At 41.9% G+C, this 18434-nt stretch overlaps 1 protein-coding gene across 1 annotated transcript; it reads right to left on the reverse strand.

The window, feature by feature from the left end:
• Positions 1-489: 489 nt before the first annotated feature.
• crb2a (crumbs cell polarity complex component 2a) lies at positions 490-18242 on the reverse strand. Its single transcript, XM_087791157.1, has 13 exons — positions 18067-18242; positions 9926-10618; positions 9236-9431; positions 7842-7981; positions 7603-7773; positions 7415-7528; positions 6399-7346; positions 5481-6049; positions 4818-4983; positions 3876-4746; positions 3683-3799; positions 2624-2750; positions 490-1694 (listed from the first exon to the last, which is right to left on the reverse strand). The coding sequence occupies exons 1-13, from the start codon at positions 18131-18133 to the stop codon at positions 1473-1475; spliced, it is 4401 nt and encodes a 1466-aa protein (XP_087647283.1). The 5' UTR covers positions 18134-18242; the 3' UTR covers positions 490-1472.
• Positions 18243-18434: the final 192 nt, after the last annotated feature.

Below are 18434 nucleotides of genomic sequence, written 5' to 3' on the forward strand. Positions count from 1 at the left end.
TTGATCATACCTGGTCTATTCGATGATGTCATATGTCAGGATGTAATTATGATGTAACTTCCTATAATCTGTCTGGTTTGTTCCAGAAGTGCTTTGGTTACCAGAGTGACCGAATTTAGGCAAGTTTGCTGGGGGCGGGTCTTATGTTAGTGGAGAGTCAATATGGAGGATTAAAGTGGATGTATGGGTGGTGAACAAATTTAGCTGGACTGACATCTGTCAATCAGATTAGTACTTTTTTGAAGGTTTTTTTCAACATGAATATTTCTTTCTCTGGATACTCTTTGTTGAGCCTCTACTGACTCAACGTAAACTAGTTACTACTTGTGTTTGGAATGACAACACTTGTTTCTTTCGCTCACTGTAGAAAATTAGACTTTATATAATGTCATTATTTGACCACTTGCTTTAGTGGCATTTACAGTTCACTAGTAAAACCTCTGTGTGTTAACTTCTCACACAAAAATAACACAATAATGACCCTTTAGCTCATTTCACATCAGTTCTGGTTGTATTTGTCGAACCCACATGCATTAAAGACCCATATTGTCTCCTTATTAGACGCTATTCCACCACCTCTCTTCAAAAAAGTATTTTCTAATGTAAATGTATCAATGAAAAGAGAGTTTTGTACAAACAGACACATACCGATGATACAATAGAGTCCAACATCTATTTAGACACCCTTACATCAACACATTAGTTTCTCTTTACAGTAAAGTGTGACAGGAATTTAACGCCTCGGTGAAAAACGTCCTGAATACTGTATCGACGTTAGTATCGCTGCCTATCTTTGGGCCAGAGATGTGGTTTCGTCAGGGAACTCTGGTTCGAGTCACTGCAGGGTTTGGCACTCGTGTTAGTATCTCTGTTTGTTTACTATCCTGACCGTTACACTCACAAGATGCTTATCTGTGTAGTTGATTCTATCTTCTGGTCCAGGGAACATTGAAGGACAGATTCGTATAGAAATGACTTTGAATTAGTTTCACCTTCAGCTGCAGTGCTTTCCTTTTATTCCATGTTTATCAGACACTTCCTGGTAAATCTTCAGAGACGTGGGATGAAATGTAACAAGACTTCTGAGGACCAGGAGGACAGTGAGTCGTTTCTTCTTGACCTACTCGTGTTAGTTTCACTCGTGTCTTAATAAGTTAAACATCACATGATCAACAGGTGAGAGGTTGAATTCATCAATATGAGAATTACATCAGAGCTCACAGATACAATGGTATTGAAAGTTTGGAGTGTTTTAAACTCCCTTAGCCGGAACGATGGACATCACATGGTCCATCTGACTTCGAGAGTCAGTCAGAAAGAAAGTTTTTTTTTGACATGTGCAGCACCATAACAGTAGTTACTGGACAGTTGAGAAGTCCATCAGAACTCTCCTGCTCCCATCATGCACTTTTAACCCGTTGATCAAACAAGTCTTTCCGCTCCTTATGAAGGGCAAACATGTCGAACCGTCCTCAGATCAGTCTCTCCTCCGGCGGGACCTTGAGCATGCTGTCCATCTCCAGCCGGGCCCCGGCCAGCTCCTGCGTGCTCGGACTGTAGGCGCCTTCAGACTGTCGCTTCTTCCTGGCCGTGAGCACCATGAACGTCAGGCCGAAGATCACGATGAGGACGCAGAAGCACAGCAGAGGGATGGCGATCATCAACCAGGTGATCCCTTGTTTCTGAGCCTCTTTCTGCAAAAATGAAGCAACGAAATCTGGGTCAGTGGATGAAAGAAGGGTTCTATATTTCAAATTATTTTTTTAACATGAAAGTCATGTAACATCTTTAATGCTTTATGCAGATGAGAAAGACCTCCTTTTGACTCATTCTGACTTGGATCACAACATAATCTGCAATTAAACATGTCGACTGGTGACACATTGGAAAAACGCTTGATGCCTGCTTGCACTGCCTGTGCATTAACTTTGTTTTTTGTTTATATTCTGTTTATTAGTTGATGATGAAAGTCTGTTGATTATTTATTTCATTTTGTTTGTTATTCATTTTTATTTATTTTCTTGATTGTCTTAATGTCGGTTTAAGTCTTTACTTGTTTTAGGTGTTTAATGTTTGTCGTTAAGTCCTTTGAACTGTATTCATGTTTTGAATCGTGGGTCAGAGACGACAACAATTTCATTTATGCTGTATGTCTTAATACATGCATATTTGACAGTAAAAAGAACTTGACTTAATTTTAAAAAAGCTGTCAAAATAGGTCGCCATATCAACATAAATCTACGTCGATTTTGACACATTTGACCCCAGAGCCTCCTCAATTAACCTGTTTGACACAGTTTAATATTAAGCACAGAGGGGCATGAAAAAAATAACTTCTTCTGGAAGGTTACGGACATTTTTCTTGTAACAAAGATGAGGCATAATAATAAAAACAACTATAAAAATGACTTGAAACAACTTCTATGCTCGGTAGACAAACTTGAAGTAATGCAAAATTAGCCATTAGGTGGCGGTGTTTCTCCGGCCAACGTTTGAAAGTGAGAAAGTTATGATGTGTAAAACTTCAACTGTTTTGGTCTTTCCACTATGGTCTGCCCACTATGGTTCTGCCCACTATGGTCCAAAATCACTCAAACAATTCAGAGAAGACATCGGATCGTACGTTGGTGTCACAGGCGGGGCCGCTGAAGCCAGGCGGACATTCACAGACGAACATGTTGTAGCGATCCAAGCAGGAACCGCCATTTCGACACGGGTTGGATTCGCACTCGTTGATCTCTGATTCGCATCTGGAACAACAAATGCATCATGTCAGTTTGAATCAACGTAACCTTTTTTACATCTTTTATTTCATCTTTCTGCTTTTATTAGGTGGAGACTCTTAAGTGACAAAGATGTTGTTATAGCTGGTATCTAGCATCAGGTGCTATAGCTAGCAGTAAGTTCACGCTTTGAGTGTGACAGTCACGCAATTTGACCCATTGTCATGCCAAATTTGACATTTTTCAGGCTTAAATTTACCTATTCAATGCTATATATTTATTTTTTATTTTTTTATTTATTATAATAAACTTAATACTTAAACTTAATATAATTAATGGTAATTTTTGCGTAAATCTAGCCAATCACTGAAGCCACCACGCAATATTAACCAATCAGAAGCTAGATAAGGCGGGTCTATCTATCAGTTCAGCATCTTTACTCGCACAGATGGAAAAAGCGACTTCTTTCTTGAGTTTAATTTGAAAGTTATCGGCAAATGCGTTTCAGAAGGAGGAAATGAACTACGTCTTTCAAAATAAGAGCATCAGCGCAACTGTCTGCCCCCTCTACTCTAAGTCTGTAGGAACCTTCATGGGAGGAGAAACCCATGCATGGGATGTGATAAATCCTACTAATGGCTAAAGGGGGCTGGACTGAAGGACGTGTGAGATGAAGTTGGTAAAGAATACAACCTTGTAGCCACTATAGTGTACAGGAATATTTTTACATAATCAACACATCCTAAACACTAGCATCATGAAATGAAATGCGACAATGTTGATGCCATTTTTCTAGCAATTGGAGATCATCGACGTCGACAAGTAATTTGGACATAAAAATAATTGTCTGTTTATCAAAACACATTTTTGGGATGTATGTCTGGTAACATACCTGCTTGGACAAGTAATAATTTGCCTAGTAATCCTTGTCCAGTTCATCAATATTACTCAGTCGTTACCTGCTGCCTGTGAATCCAGCCATGCATGTGCAGTTGGCCCCCCACTGGCCATCGTGACAGACCCCTTCATTTGCACACTGGACATCTTCATCACACTTCAATGGCGGATACTTCCACCTGTCGAAAACAGCCACAATGAAGATTCGGTTTAGTCTTCAAATGGAAATGAAAATAATGTAAACGGGGAACTCACTGGCAAAGAGGGCCCTGGTAGTTCTTCGGGCACACACAGGTGTACTTGTTCAGTCCGTCTTTACATGTGCCGCCGTGCTCGCAGGCGTGGTCCTCGCACTCGTCTATATCCTCGCCACACGCTGTGCCAGCGAATCCAGGGTGACACTGGCACTCAAAACCTGCCAGGTAGTCTTTACAACTTCCGTGAACGCAGGGTTGCGACGCACAGTCGTCCGTGTCGACGTCACAATGTTCTCCCTCCCACCCCAGGTCGCACACGCAGCCGAACTTGTTGAAGAGGTCCAGACAGGTCGCTCCATTTAAGCAGGGCTCAGCATCACACACAGGGGCACTGCTGCAGCCCAGATGGATCTTTGGTTTGCCCACTAAGTGGAACTGGGACGGCTGCGGAGCGTTGTTGTCGTCCACGAAAGGGAGGTAGACGCCTCCGACCCTGACGGCTCCCAGGCATCCGGTGAAGCTCTCTGCAATGTTCAAAATGACGCCTTTATAGTTGAGAAACTGCAGACTCCCCGTGCGGTACGGCAGGCTGGAAACATCCGTGATCCCGTCCACGGCGACCATCCACCGGGATGTCTTCCGTTCTTTCTCGGCCATGTAGATGTTCACGCGGTGCCAGCTCCCGTCGGCAACTCGCCGCTGACCCATGAGGACGAGAGGCTCGCCGCCTTTACCGGTGTGGATTTCAACCCGCAGCGACGAATCTATTAGACCGACTAACAGCAGCTCAGTGCCCAAAGAAGCCCGGACGAGCACCGCGTTCTCGGTCCGAGTCCTCAGCTCCATGTATATGGAAGAGACGGGCTCGGCCAGAGAGCTGCCGGCGCTGAACTGCACGGGGTTGTTTTCGAAAGTGGCGTTGTGGAGGCCTGGAATGAAGGAAGGTGTAAGAAAAAACACTCGCAACAAAGACCCATTTAACTCTGGTGGTCTTTCTTACACTCGTATCCATCGGGGAGGTCCATGCAGTGACCACCGTTGACACACGGACCGCTCACGCACCACACTCGAGTTTCACAGGATTTCCCCGTGTAGCCCTCCAGACAAGTGCAGGTGAAGTCGTTGAATGTGACGATGCATTCTCCTCCGTTGCGACAAGGTTTCACCTGACACGCAAAGGAAATGATTTTTTATCTTAATCTATATCTAATCAGGGAGCTTTGTTACCCTCTCATGTGTGCTACAGGGGTCTTATAGAGATGTTCTTGGTCTCAAAATTACCGCCATGAACTCATCTGTGTCTGGACTGATCTTTGGCCTTATTCGTCCAGTTGTGTACTAACTACTCCCCTATCATTACACAATTATTAAGCAAGTGACGGCCTTTCAAAAGTTGCAAGTCGTCCAATGTTTTTGGCCTGATTTTAGCTCTTAACAGCTTCCAGGTTCTTTTTTGTATTGTTTTTAGTTTCTTATCTTTGTTTTTTTTCATATGTAATGTCCACTAAATAAATAAAGATACATGTCTCAATGCTATGCTTGGCAGGAGGTAATTATTTTCTTATTAAATTTCTTTCTATACCATTGGAAATGTAATTAGAAAACGTGATCGGGTAAAGTAGTAACAAACCAGAGCTGAGCCATTAGATAAGCCGTTGCTTACCTTACAGGTATCGTCACTGATGCAGCCCGTCTTCACGTTCTCGGCATCATTCGGCAGATACACATTCTCCCCATCCGAGCTGTTCCAAGCATCCAAATCCAACTGCACGGAATCCAAACGAAGGTCCTGAAAACATCCTTTATAGTGTCCGCCCCAGGGACTGGGGTTCCACTCACTTGGCAGCCCCCCCACGTAGGCCTGGTCCCCTCTGTCGAGGGTGACCTCGGGGAGTTCTCCTATTCTGTAGCGGAGTCCCGCATGCTCAAAGATCACCTGTCCCTGCATGACCTCCACCAGGAGAAGCTGCCGCTTGCCCGTGGTCACAAATATGGGAGCTGACAGAGGAGAACTGTTGGGCAGTGTGCTCACAAAAACCCTCCCCATCTCCAGGTAGATGGAAAAGAATGCCTCGTTTTCCAGAGTGGGTTTTCTCAACTGGAACAACAGCCCGTCTTGCTTCAGGGATTTCAGGAAGAACGACACGTTGAAGCTGTTCCCGTGGTCTTTTCCGATGTCGTAGGAGCTGAAGCTCAGTGTGTCTTCATGGCTGTACGTCCATGATGTGAACTCTGTCAGAATGCAAAACATTTTATAAGACGTTTAATGACGGCCTTGATGGTTGGACTGTCGTTGAGTATTACTATGATTTTTTTGTACAAAGTTTATATCAGCGGTGGCCAAACTCGGTCCTCAAGCTGAAACTAATTGGTTAAACTGTGGATGCTCGATCGGTTAGAACACCCAGTGCCACCATTGAGGACCAAGTTTTCCCACCCCTGGTTTAGATGTTCTTAAAGAAGTTCAGGAAAATGAATACAGTAGAACACAGAACTTTTAGAATATTCCTAACATGTTGTTAAGGAACAATAAGGTGCGTAAAAAGAAGCTTAAAAAGAGGGGGAAAATGTTTAAAGTTACCCTTAGTGCAGCTCTCGCTGTGGTACGGTCGGTCACAGTCGCAGCGGTAGCTTGTCCACAGGTCCACACAGCGTCCATGATGGTTGCAGGGCTCAGGTTTGCACCACTCAATCTTATTACAACCCAGCTCATGGCCATGGTCTTCTGGAAATTCTTGGGGCAGAATGGGTCTGGAATCTATGATCAGATCTTCCATACAGCCAATGAAGCCTGTGGCACTGAGGGTTGCGTCTAGAAGCTCCTCCGGTGCGCCACCTATGTAGACCTCACTAAAGACCTCAGACGGCTGGAAAGGTGGATCATTCGTTCCGTTGTCGATGGATCTACAACCTTCTTGTCCACAGCCTGGACCTTTTAGTATCAATGCTAGACCTTCATCTGACAATATTACGTGGGAATCTCTCCATTCTCCGTCATTGACCAGGTCATTAGATGGAACATGAAGTTCAGACTCTTCAGAAAAAGCTCTCGCGTGTAAATGTCCGTCCACAATTTCCAGGAGAAGATGGTTGTCCTCATTTCCTCGATAGAAGAGCAACATGTCAGGTATTGTAGTCCTAAAGCGCAGCTGAACCCCAAGTCCTGGATGATCATGATGCTCCAACTCTCTGCGAAATCTGCGTTCCACTTCTAACTGGATGAAACTTGGAGAGGAGAACGAGAAGGTTGTCCGTGTAGAGCACTGCTCATCGTAGAAGCCTGGAGCGCACAAGCATGTGTGGCCATGTTCTCCCCCCTCAAGCCAAGGATGGCAGCTAGCCCCATTTTGGCATTCATGGCCAACACAGCCATAGAGCCTGACGTTGCAGTGTTCACCTCCCCAGGGGAGCTGGCCGGGTTTAGGCTCAGGACAGTGGCAGATGTAGGAGGCTCTTCCATCTTCACACCTTCCACCATTCTGACAGGGCTGGCTCGCACACTCGTCAACGTTCACCTCACACAGCTTGCCTGTTGTGAGCGTGAGATCATTGGAACACGAAACCACACTTTTGATCAACTCAAGGTTTGATTCTTACCCAAAAACCCAGCAGCGCATGTGCAGCTGAAGCCGTTGACTTGATCCTTACAATGGCCGCCATTTTGGCACGGCTCCGACTCGCACTCGTCGATGTTGACTGAGCAGTTCTCACCTGCAGTTACAAGACCGGTTATTACAGAATTTCTGCTGAACAGTCACCGACAAGGCAGGGTTAATTATTCTGACCTGCAAAACCAGACTGGCACTGACAAATGTATCCAGCGGCGTCTGCAAATCGTAGCTCCCACTCCAGGTCCCAGTGGCTCGGATCAGAACGTTCAAAACAATCGCCGTCGTTGTCGCACGGCTTCTCTGCGCACTCGTCGATGTCCACCTCGCAGTTCACTCCCTCGTAACCTGAAGAACATTTGACTTGAAACAACCCGAACATTCAAGCAGTTTGACTTTCTTTTTTTTTTACACACCTGGCCAGCAGAGGCAGGCGTAACCTTTGACCTCCTCTATGCATGTGGAGCCATGCTGGCAAGGGTTGGACGCACACTCTGGGATGTCAACTTCACAGTGAATCCCCTCGAATCCAGTGTCGGTGCAGTCGCAAGCGTAGCTGAAGCAAAGAGGCACAATGTTAGAGAAAACCACAGTGAGTTGTAAATACATTTTTAATTGGGATTTTTAGTTTTATCGGCGCTCACTAATATAAACAAATAAAAAGCTCTTTCTGGAGATGTTGCACAAAGAAATATAAAAGTCTGCTGTAGGCATTGCTGAAACTAAGATGCATTGTTATCGTGTATCTATCTTCAAATCACACCATAAATTGTAGATCAAAGAACGAAGAAAGACAGACCCGGGAAAAGGGGGGCTAAAAGACAGAAGAAAAGATAAACTCCCGCCCGAGAACGGTTGAAAGATTTGATTACAAGAAAACAAATTAGGATGTCTCTCTGCGGCTGATCGTGGCACAGGGAACTTAAAAGGACCATTTGGCCGGAAAGGGACGACCTCCCGGACGGGAAATTTGCCTCAGGACCAGAGGAGAGAAATCTTTTCAGGCTGTTGCTCCTAAGCTTTGGAACAATCTTCCTCTCCTTCTGTGTTTGATGATCTACTGACTCCTTCAAGAAACATCTTAAGAAGTTTCTATTTTTTCAGGCTTTTCCTTGATTTTCTGGAACTCCTGTTGTGTTATCGGTTTTATCTTGACCTTTAAAGTATATACTCTATTGAATATTGTTTTGATTGTTTAAGTGCTTTGTGACCCTGGTCTGGAAAAGCGCTATATAAATAAAAATGACTTACTTACTCACTTACTTACTTAAATATAGCGATGATTCTACAGCTCAGGACCTTTTCTGCCGGGGCTATTGACCTGTACTGTCGCCGGGACAAAGTGTGTCCGGTCACGATCGTAAAGCTTGTATTTTGTTTGACTTGAAGCGGCGAATAAACGACCCGTTACACACACTCTGGATTGTTCATCTTTCTCCACAAAGCAAAGTATAAGACCCAGGACGGAAGTGACGTCGTGTTGGAGCGACGGAATGGATCGTTGTTTTGATCGTTTTAGAACTTAAAGCACTATGAAAAGAAATGAAACTTCAGTTCGGTTTACACATAAGGGGACGAGGGTGGGGAGGCAGCGCCATCAGAGGAGCAGTATGTATTTTACAGGGTTAGTGGTCATCAAGAACTTCATGGTAGAGTGATGTATGTTTTTGAGAGTTTATAAACTGTATGAGACCTCAGAATGTATTTTAATAGAGAAAAAACGTTCAAATGCATTTTTTTAAATGATGGATATGTGATATAAAAAGTCCACCATGCTGTGTGCGGTCTTGGTGTTCACTGGCCGACTCACCCATTCACCATGTCATGACAGACGGCTCCATTCTGGCAGGGCTCACTCGCGCACTCGTCCACGTCCGTCTCGCAGTCGACCCCGTCGAACCCGGGAAGACAGTCGCACAAGTACATGGCGACGAGGTCGCGGCAGGTGGCACCGTTGTGGCAGGGCCTCGGCTCGCACTCGTCGATCTCCGTCTCACAGTTGACACCTGAGATAAAGACCCGGGATCAGATTCATAATGGGGCGAGAGATTTCGGTTCTTGTTGTCTCAGCATCTTCAACAGGAATGTTCCGGGGGGGATAACGTTTGCCCTCCGCTGACACAGAGCAGACTTGCGAGGAGTGTAAGACGGGAATGCTTTTCTCTCACCCTGCGCCTTTTATCGGGACTATAGATAAGATTCCTGACTAGAAATACATCTTGTACTTAAAATACTTCCAAGTGCTGAACGTGTCAGGGAGGAGTAAATAACAAATAAAGGGGAGAAGTGACAATGGATTCTTAACATAAAATGATGTATTCTGGTCGATCAGAAGTGATCATTTGATCTGTAAATGAGGCTCTTTGTGTGGATGTGAAGAGTGGGTCGAATGCTTGGAGAAGACAGTGTTTTTAGAGAGAGAGTTGATCCTAACAGCTTATTGGGAGCAAATCCAAGATAATTAAACTCCTGCTAAAGATTTGTTAGTGTCTGTGTATACCTGTAAAACCGGCCAGACACTCGCAGACGTAGTGGTCCTTCTCGTTGATGCAGGTGCCATTGTTCTCGCAGGGTCTGGACGCACACTCGTTGATGTCTATCTCGCAGTTGAACCCCTGAAAGCCGGGCACGCAGAAGCAGTGGAATTCTGCCACCTCGTCCACACAGATGGCTCCGTTCTGACAGGGCTCCGACAAGCACTCATTGATATCTTCCTCACAGGTCTTCCCCTCGAACCCCGGCGCACACCGGCACTCGTAGCCCAGCGGCTTCAGCACACAGGTGCCGTTGTTCCTGCAGGGCTCATCAATGCAGTCGGTCACGTGAGTGCGGCAGTTCCAGCCCCCGTACCCCGGGGGACACCTGCAGAAGTATCCGTTCAGCTGATCCACGCAGTGGGAGCGCGGCTCCGAGCAGGGGTTGCTTTGGCAGTCGTCCACCTGCTCGGTGCAGTTGTCGCCCGTCAGGCCTTCGGGGCACAGGCAGTGGAACTGAGAGGTGCCGGGGAGGCCGACGCAGTGCTCGCACGGGGCGAGGATGCACGGGTCGTACAGCTGGTCGCAGTTCTTGCCCGTGTGTCGGACGCCGTCCGTGGCACAGATGCAGGCGTAGTCGCCCTTGATGTCCACGCAGGTGGCTCCGTGTTGGCAAGGAGATGAAAGGCATTTGACCGACGACGCTGTGCAGAGGATCCCTGGAACATTGAAACATGTGTCACTCCACGGAAGCCATTAGAAATCTCTTTCTTTTTGACAGCACAGTGGCACCAAATCGAGAAAAATGATCATTTAGCCATACATTTTTGAGGGGGTAAAAGAGAAGGAAATATATACCTGTAGTAAAATAATTAAAAGGTAAAAAAAAAACATTAAAAGAAAGGAATACATAAGATAAACATTTGTCTTGAAAGTCTGCTTTTATCCGCAAGGAAACATTTTGAGAAATATAAAATATTTATTTTTAAATGAAGCCATTCGTAGAAAAAACTAAAAAGATGATAATGTTATTTTGGAAGGAAATTAAAAAGCAAAATAATACATTTTTAATTTAAAATAAGGCACGTGAAAAATTTAAAAAACCCACATCACAGAAATCACAGTGATTGTTATCCTGTTTATAAATATATTGACTGGCTGAAAAAAACAACTGAATTTACTCAAAAAGCAATGATACAAATGATAAGAAAATAAATTTTGAAAACCAAATACCCCAAAAAAGGATGGGGTAGTACCTTTAGAAATATTAATTATTGTTATATTGTTATATATAAGGCTTTGAACATTTTTGAATTCCATTGGGTTTTTCAGCCCCCATATCTGCCCCCTTACAATTGGCTAAAGTAGCTAAAATTCTTTAAATATTCCTTGTGTATTATGTATATATGGTATATATTTAATTAAAAAAAACATGTATGAATTCCCCTTGAATTGACATTAATCAAGTTCCCACATCCTATTTTTTCAGTTTGGAAGTCTATAATATACAGTACACAATTACTTCTATTTTATAGATTAGATTAGATTAGATTAGATAGACTTTATTATCCCTCTGGCGATCTCCTTCGGGGAATTAGGTTCCAGTTCACAGCAAGTTTCATAAAAACAGAACAAGAACAAGTGCAAACAAAATAACGTATTACAAGTATAAAGAACATAACATTAAAAAAAAGAACATTGATCAAATAATGCAAAGAAAAGGATACAGAGATTAAAATAGAATAGATTACGTCATACTTTCACCCCCAAATTAGTCTAAAGTCTAATGCAACGAGGAATGAATGAGTCACTGAGTCTATTAGTGTCGCATCTGGGGATGAATACAAATATTCATCTGATTACCACTTAAAGCCCATTTACAATTGAACAGTCTCCCCAACGGTAACCCCTTCTGGGAAGTTCCGGAGCTAAAATTAACATCTTCACTCATGATGAGCAGCGACTGTGGGGTGCAGTGTATTCCCGTCTATTTGGTTTGTGGGCCACAAAAGCGTTAACAAACTCCATGGCATGCTTCTTTTATTAGCTAGAAATTGTGTTCCTCAATTAGCCGAGAGGGACAATGACCCACTAATGAGTGAAGCCGTGCATTCTTCAGTTATGAATAACTCTGGTTCCTCCACATTGAGGACCTCGGTGCTGGGAAGGGGGGCGGTGGGGGAACTCTGTGTTGGATTTACAATACGTTCGCTGTCTGCCCTCGCCGGCCAATGCCATGAGGTCTCTGAGGATTCAGTCCACATTCCTGTTATTAGACCAAACTCCCCGTCCAGAACTCCCAGCCCCCAACGCTTTGATCAGTGCAGCCTTTCTGCAGCGTCACTGGGGCGGAAGATATGAACAATGAAGGGAGGAGAGAGTCAGAAACACCAAAATGTTATGCTCACAAATTGATGGAATCTCTTCATTAATATTGTTATGGTGATGGCAAGAATTAATAGTATCTAGATTTCTACAAACGTGTTAAAGTGTTGAGATGAAACTTGTGTTTAAAGCGAGTCAGGAAAGGAGCTTAGTCGGCAGGAAAACGGACTGAGACGAAGATATAAAAGTCTTGTTCACTCGGATGATAACAGGACGTTCACTGCTGTGTTGAGTCACAGAGAACATCCAAGAGAAGAAAATTGTCGTCGTTAAAGAAAAATCTGCAGGCGATGACACAATTGATTGTACGTGACCTCGAGGCTTGATCTATGTGATATCATTTCATGTTAATGTTTGCATGTTTTCACAACTCCTGTTCAGTTACTTGTACACATTTTTAAACAAAAGTAAAATAATACAGTATTTGTTCATATTTTTAATAAATCTGACCTGAAATTATTATTATGGGTCATTTGCGGCCCTTGAGAATATATTCTGTGGCCCCCCATTTGATCAGGATAATCTCATCAAATATTATCATTTATATGAAGATTTAATAATACATTTTAAGATGATTTCTTAAAAAAAAAATTAAAAAAATTGAACAAAATGTCCCAAATTCACAGAGAAACTAGACAGAAATTGTCAAATCAAATAAACAACAGAAAATACTTTAAATTAAGTTTGGTTAGAAGACATACAAAATAAAAAAGACAGAAAGACCCCCCCAGTCTCTACAGGAATTTATTTCTTGTGGCCCCTTCAGCCAGTTGAGTTGGAGACCCTGCATACTCAAGAAACCGCCATCTTGGAAAACATGTTTATTATGATAGTAATTTAAACTAACAGCAACAAAATCTTTAATTTTTTATTGTAAAATTCACTGACTATTCTGTTCAACCAATATGTGTATGTAGAGAATAAAAAATGAACAGATTATACGTAGTAGGAAAGTTGAGGTCAGGGGTGCTGTGGCTCACTGATTAGACAGATTAAGAAACAGGTGTTAAAGGGTTACCCATGTGACACAGAGAGGTAAATCTGATTCCAAACCAGTGACCCCGCAAAACTCTTTTGATTGACTGCGAAGCTCCTGCATCTGTGTGAAATTTGCATTTGGTCAATAAATGTCTCTGAAGTCCAAGACTGTTGAGTATTGAACGTGGAGTGTGATTGTCGGAGGAGTTTGAACTTGACAGATTAAAGCAGACACTGATTTAATCACCTGTCTTCTTGATTTAAGAAGAAGACTCGGCTAAAGTGCTGCAAGTGTTGATCCTTAAGAAGTGTCGGGCCACACACGTGAAGAAGACCTCGGTCCAGTCACGTGTAGACGATCGATGATGATCTGAGCAGCATCTTCTTTATTTGTTTATTCGTTTCAATCTCATCTTGTACTTGAATCACTTTCAGTATATTGTTGGTGTTTTTATGCAATACCCCTTTCAATTATATTTTTCAACAATTCAACATGTTTTTCTATGTATGCATCATGGATAGAATTTAAACCACAATCAACAATTTTCAACTGTAATAAAACAATTTATACCTGTAATTTAGCAACTGTACACAGTCCAGTTGCCTTGCTTTTGAACCTCTTGGTTAACCATGACCTGGATGTATGAGAACCTTAACTAATTTAAATCGAACTAGTTTTACCTAAAATCCAACAATTTTCTACTTTAATCCGGCAATTATCAACTTTAATCAAACCAGTTTAAACCAAAATCAAACAATTTAAGCTGTAATCAAACAATTTAACTGTAATCAAACAATTTTCAACTGAAATCAGAAGATTTTCAACTATAATCAAACAATTTTCTACTGAAATCAGACAATTTTCAACTATTATCAAACAATTTTCCACTGTAATCAAACAATTTTCAACTATATTCAACTGATCGAACAAGTTATTTCAGAAAAGAGAATCAGAGAGAAGAATAGTTCTTATTAATCCTGCCTCTTATTTATACTTTACCTACATATTTTGATATTAATGTAATATATTTCACGTCTGCTCATTAATGGGTGTCATGTGAACAGTATGTATCTAACGTATTATTATACAACGTTACTTGACTTGATTTGATTCATGTAACTTATAATTCATGCTAGCAATGCTTCAGCTTTCCTGTTTAAAAAACTTCATCTGTTGCTGTCCATTACAGGACTTTTACGGTTAAAATAATGAAATAATATAAAAAAAAGATTATTTTAAGATTCGGGTTCCATATGTGTGCTTCTAACTTTATTTGTCTAATTGTCATTACAGCTGCATATTTTCCATTTTTCCTTGTCACAGCAGTGATTGTCCAGTGATGCACGAGTGTGTCTGCACGTCACGTTCTGCCAAGTCAGCGGCTTTTCTGACTCATTGCTTGTTCCAGGAAAAGAAAGTTCATGTCACAGTAAAGAAGAACTTGTTTGACGGATCAATAATGACTGTAGATTCTTGTTAGTGTAGGAGTTCAAGGTTATGGTTTCTGAATTAATGTTAGTGTATTTGATGTGTTGAGAAGTACAATAATCATAATAAATACATAAACTAATAAATAATTATAGTAAATACAATAACTACGTTTATTCGTGAAGAAAAATGATAAATAATTAAAGATTTTATTATATGTAACAATACATGTAAGTAGATGTTATGAACAAACCTTTACTTTAAATATGACTCATTGGATTAAAAAGTATTATTAAAAAAAGTCAGTTTTACGCCAATAGTTTTGGTATTTACATTTGGTATGATGGACATTTTCTCATTGTGGGACATAAAAGGAAATCTCTACTTTAACTTTACTTGAACTTTATTCATTTTAATCTAGTCTTCGTATATTTGACTTTCACGTGAGCGGACACACCTTTCCCTCTCGTGGTCCGATTGAACTTTTCCTCCCCCTTTTGTCACTGAAGTCGGGCGTCTTCCTAGATTTGTCTTTCTTGGTTGTAATCCTCCAGGATTCTCTCGGTAAATCCACGCTGCTCTAATCTCTGTGTGGCACAGATTACCACTTCAAAACTCAGTCTCAACGATGCCTTCGCTGATCCTCACATGCTCCGAGTTCAGAAAGTGAATAAAACAATGAAATGGTTTTATTTCCTTCATCGACCAGTAAGCTGGTAATAATTGAGCAGGTGTTTTTAAAAAAATGTTTCTCTATGAATGAACGACTGAGCTGTCATGTGGTTTGGTATAATCCAGAATACCACACACAAAGGATTAGAAGTTTGAGGAATTCCCAATATTGTCGCATCTTAGTTTGACCCAAATATTTTTTTACTATTGTAAAAAAAAGAAGAAAAAAAACGTTACATATTGTTTATTTAATGAAATTAGGATCATTTTTAATTCAATTAAATATATACAATTTAAATCAATAATACTATTTGGATATTGTCACATGCCTCTGGTCAGATTTACAGATTAATACATGATGCTGGTCTATTATTAAGCATTAAAAACAGCATCATGAGACCAATATTTCACCGAAATAATGTGACTTAAAGAGCAACTAATGTGAAAACTGACTCACTCACATGTTTCAAATGTTAAAGTCTTCCTCTCCAAGATGCATTAAATCCATCATCATGACCATGTTTTTAACTTATTACTATTAAGTATTATTATTAAGTTCTCCCTCGTCTGAAATCTGGGCGAACGAGAGGTTACGAGAGTGGAGTCCATTATGACATAATAATGGCATAATGTGTTTTCAGTGGGCGGGGCTTAAGGTCATTTTTATTGTAAATATTTCAATGAAAAGAGAGTTTTGTACCAACAGATACATACTGATGATACATTAGTACTACGTTTACACTCACAAACAGTTTTTCCATCATCAGTACCATCCTCTCGAAGTACAGCTACACACACTGTCTGATCTGTCTTTCCACACGAACAGATCAGACAGGTTGAGTGACAGGTGTCCTTCTCACCCGACGCCCTCAGAGTCACACAGGTGGCGCTGAGAGAGAGACGTCCAGCTGAGCTGTTGCCCCGACAACCATCCTGTAAACTCACATCACTGTGTGACAGCGTTCCAACACGGCTCATGAACATCCATAATAACACTAGAGTAGCAGAAGACAAACTGGACTAATGGCTGATGTCGGAGGAGATGATGAAGGGAATAAATAATCCTCGATGTGCTCAACGAAAGACATGGAGACGATAAGAGTGACATGGGGGGACGATCCATGTCGGGTGAAGATGGAAGAGACCACGATATATTTAATGACATTCAGTTATATATTTGTTAAGTCAATGACAGTAAGTGTTTTTTGTGCATGTCTGGTCACGTAAAAATGGATTTAGTTTATATAAAAATGAATTTAAAATATATATAAAAAGCACATGTTGGTTTATGTCTGTTGCTTAATTTTATTAATACCGTCACTAGTTTGTGTCATGTGACCTGACGCACTCCTGACAATGTATTGTATTCATGAAAACAACACTTTCAGAGTTGTACATATTTTTTGTCAAAGTAATCTTTATTTGTAGGACAACACAAGATATATGTGTTTATAATACCAGAGCCAATAAAATGTAACTAATATCATTAAATGCAATAATTTAGAACTTTAATTTAGTTCCTGCTGTTCTTACTTATGGTACAATGATGTGTTGTTAGTTCACGAACATGAAGAGTTAATGTTCCACAACTAAAATGTGTGATTGTGTTACATTCCTTCTCTCTTCTCTTCTAACCGACCTTCTATCTCTCCATCTTCTACCTTTTTTTTCTCAGCACCTTGGGAGAATGTTGCTGGATCCAGGATCTGCCTTGATAGATCTACCAGATCTAGGATCCTCTCTTAGTCTTCACTGTTCTCTATAGTCTTCATGTCCTCTCTCCCTTTTTTCTTCTTTCTTCCTCACAGCAGCTGAGTCTGGTTCTGCTCGAGGTTTCTGCCTGTTAAAAGGAAGTTTTTCCTCGCTACTGTCGATCATAGTGATCGTTTTTCTCTTCTCTTAAGTGTAATTTAAACAGTGTTCTCGAATAAATCTCGTATAATAAGTCACATGTTTAAATTGAATGATTCATAGTTTTTCTCCATTAAAAAGCAATACTTTAACAGGTGAACACACTCCAGGCAGCTTATAGAGGTTTCCTCAGGACATCTAATCCAATAAAGTTGTTTTAATTACGACTTCTTACACCTGATGTATCGTTGCCACTAGTTATGTCTCGACCACATTGACCTATAGAACTCTTTACTCATCAGCTGAACTGTTATCAAAATCTCTGATCCGTGAGCATGATTTATCGAGTCTTTCTCCGTCGCACACGAGATCTGGTGGCAGCGGCGCAACAAGCTGAGGTTTGTACACAAGGTTTGACCTTGTTCTGCACTTTCATTCATGCACAGACGGCCGTGGAGAGCCTTGTCTCCGCGGATCTCGTCCTAATTCGTGCTGTTTGAGTACGCATGACTGGGAAGCGTTCATTCCCGACCAGTCATGTGTCAAATTCGACACAGAAAAGTTAGGAAAAAAAGAAAGACCAAACAGTGTAACAAAGTGCAATCGTCTGAGACTCTCTTGAGTCACTTCAACTCCTTGTTTAGCATTTCAATGATCCTTTTTGACATTCCTTCCACTGGCTGGTGGCCAACGATCCGTCCAAAGCAATCTGTAGCGAAACCCACGATGATATCAAACCTTCCATACAACCTGTTGCTCTCTCGGAAGAGTCGGATTATCCTGCAGCAGCCAACTATCATTCTCACTTAGGATTAACCTCAAGAGTGATTCTTTTTTTTTTTTCTTACTCACCCCATTTGAACATCATCATGGTCAGCAGGAGCGTCTTCAGATTCAGATGTATTTTCCCCAGCTCCATGGCAACCGGTTCTGACCTGGGTCCCAGGCTGGACCACGAGGCGGTTGAAAAGACAGGAAGGTTGGACTCTCTACGCCGATGACATGTTAGTGAGCGGTGCAGGAGCAGCTCGGCCCCGTCGCTGCGATGCGTTCAGAGGTCGGACCCGCTGTGCACGGTCCACGAGTGGCTGTTAATGAGGGCAGTCCTTCACTCGCACCGTCCTCCCTGCCCGGCGCTCTAATCAGCCGGAGCCGACGGGAAAACATGAGCTGGATTAACACCTGCTGAGAGAGACAGAAACGCTCTGAGCTTCTGTGGA

Source organism: Callionymus lyra, chromosome 5 (assembly GCF_982586985.1).
Source record: "Callionymus lyra chromosome 5, fCalLyr1.hap1.1, whole genome shotgun sequence".
NCBI lineage: Eukaryota > Metazoa > Chordata > Actinopteri > Syngnathiformes > Callionymidae > Callionymus > Callionymus lyra.

Bases quoted from the DNA above. Each gene is read 5' to 3' on its own strand.
- crb2a (XM_087791157.1), bottom strand. From the start codon at position 18,133: ATGGAGCTGGGGAAAATACATCTGAATCTGAAGACGCTCCTGCTGACC. The intron at 6,050-6,398 runs GTAACTTTAAAC...GCATTCTGACAG, and splicing joins CAGCGAGAGCTGCACTAAGG to AGTTCACATCATGGACGTAC. The intron at 2,751-3,682 runs GTAACGACTGAG...TTGTTGTTCCAG, and splicing joins GCTGGATTCACAGGCAGCAG to ATGCGAATCAGAGATCAACG.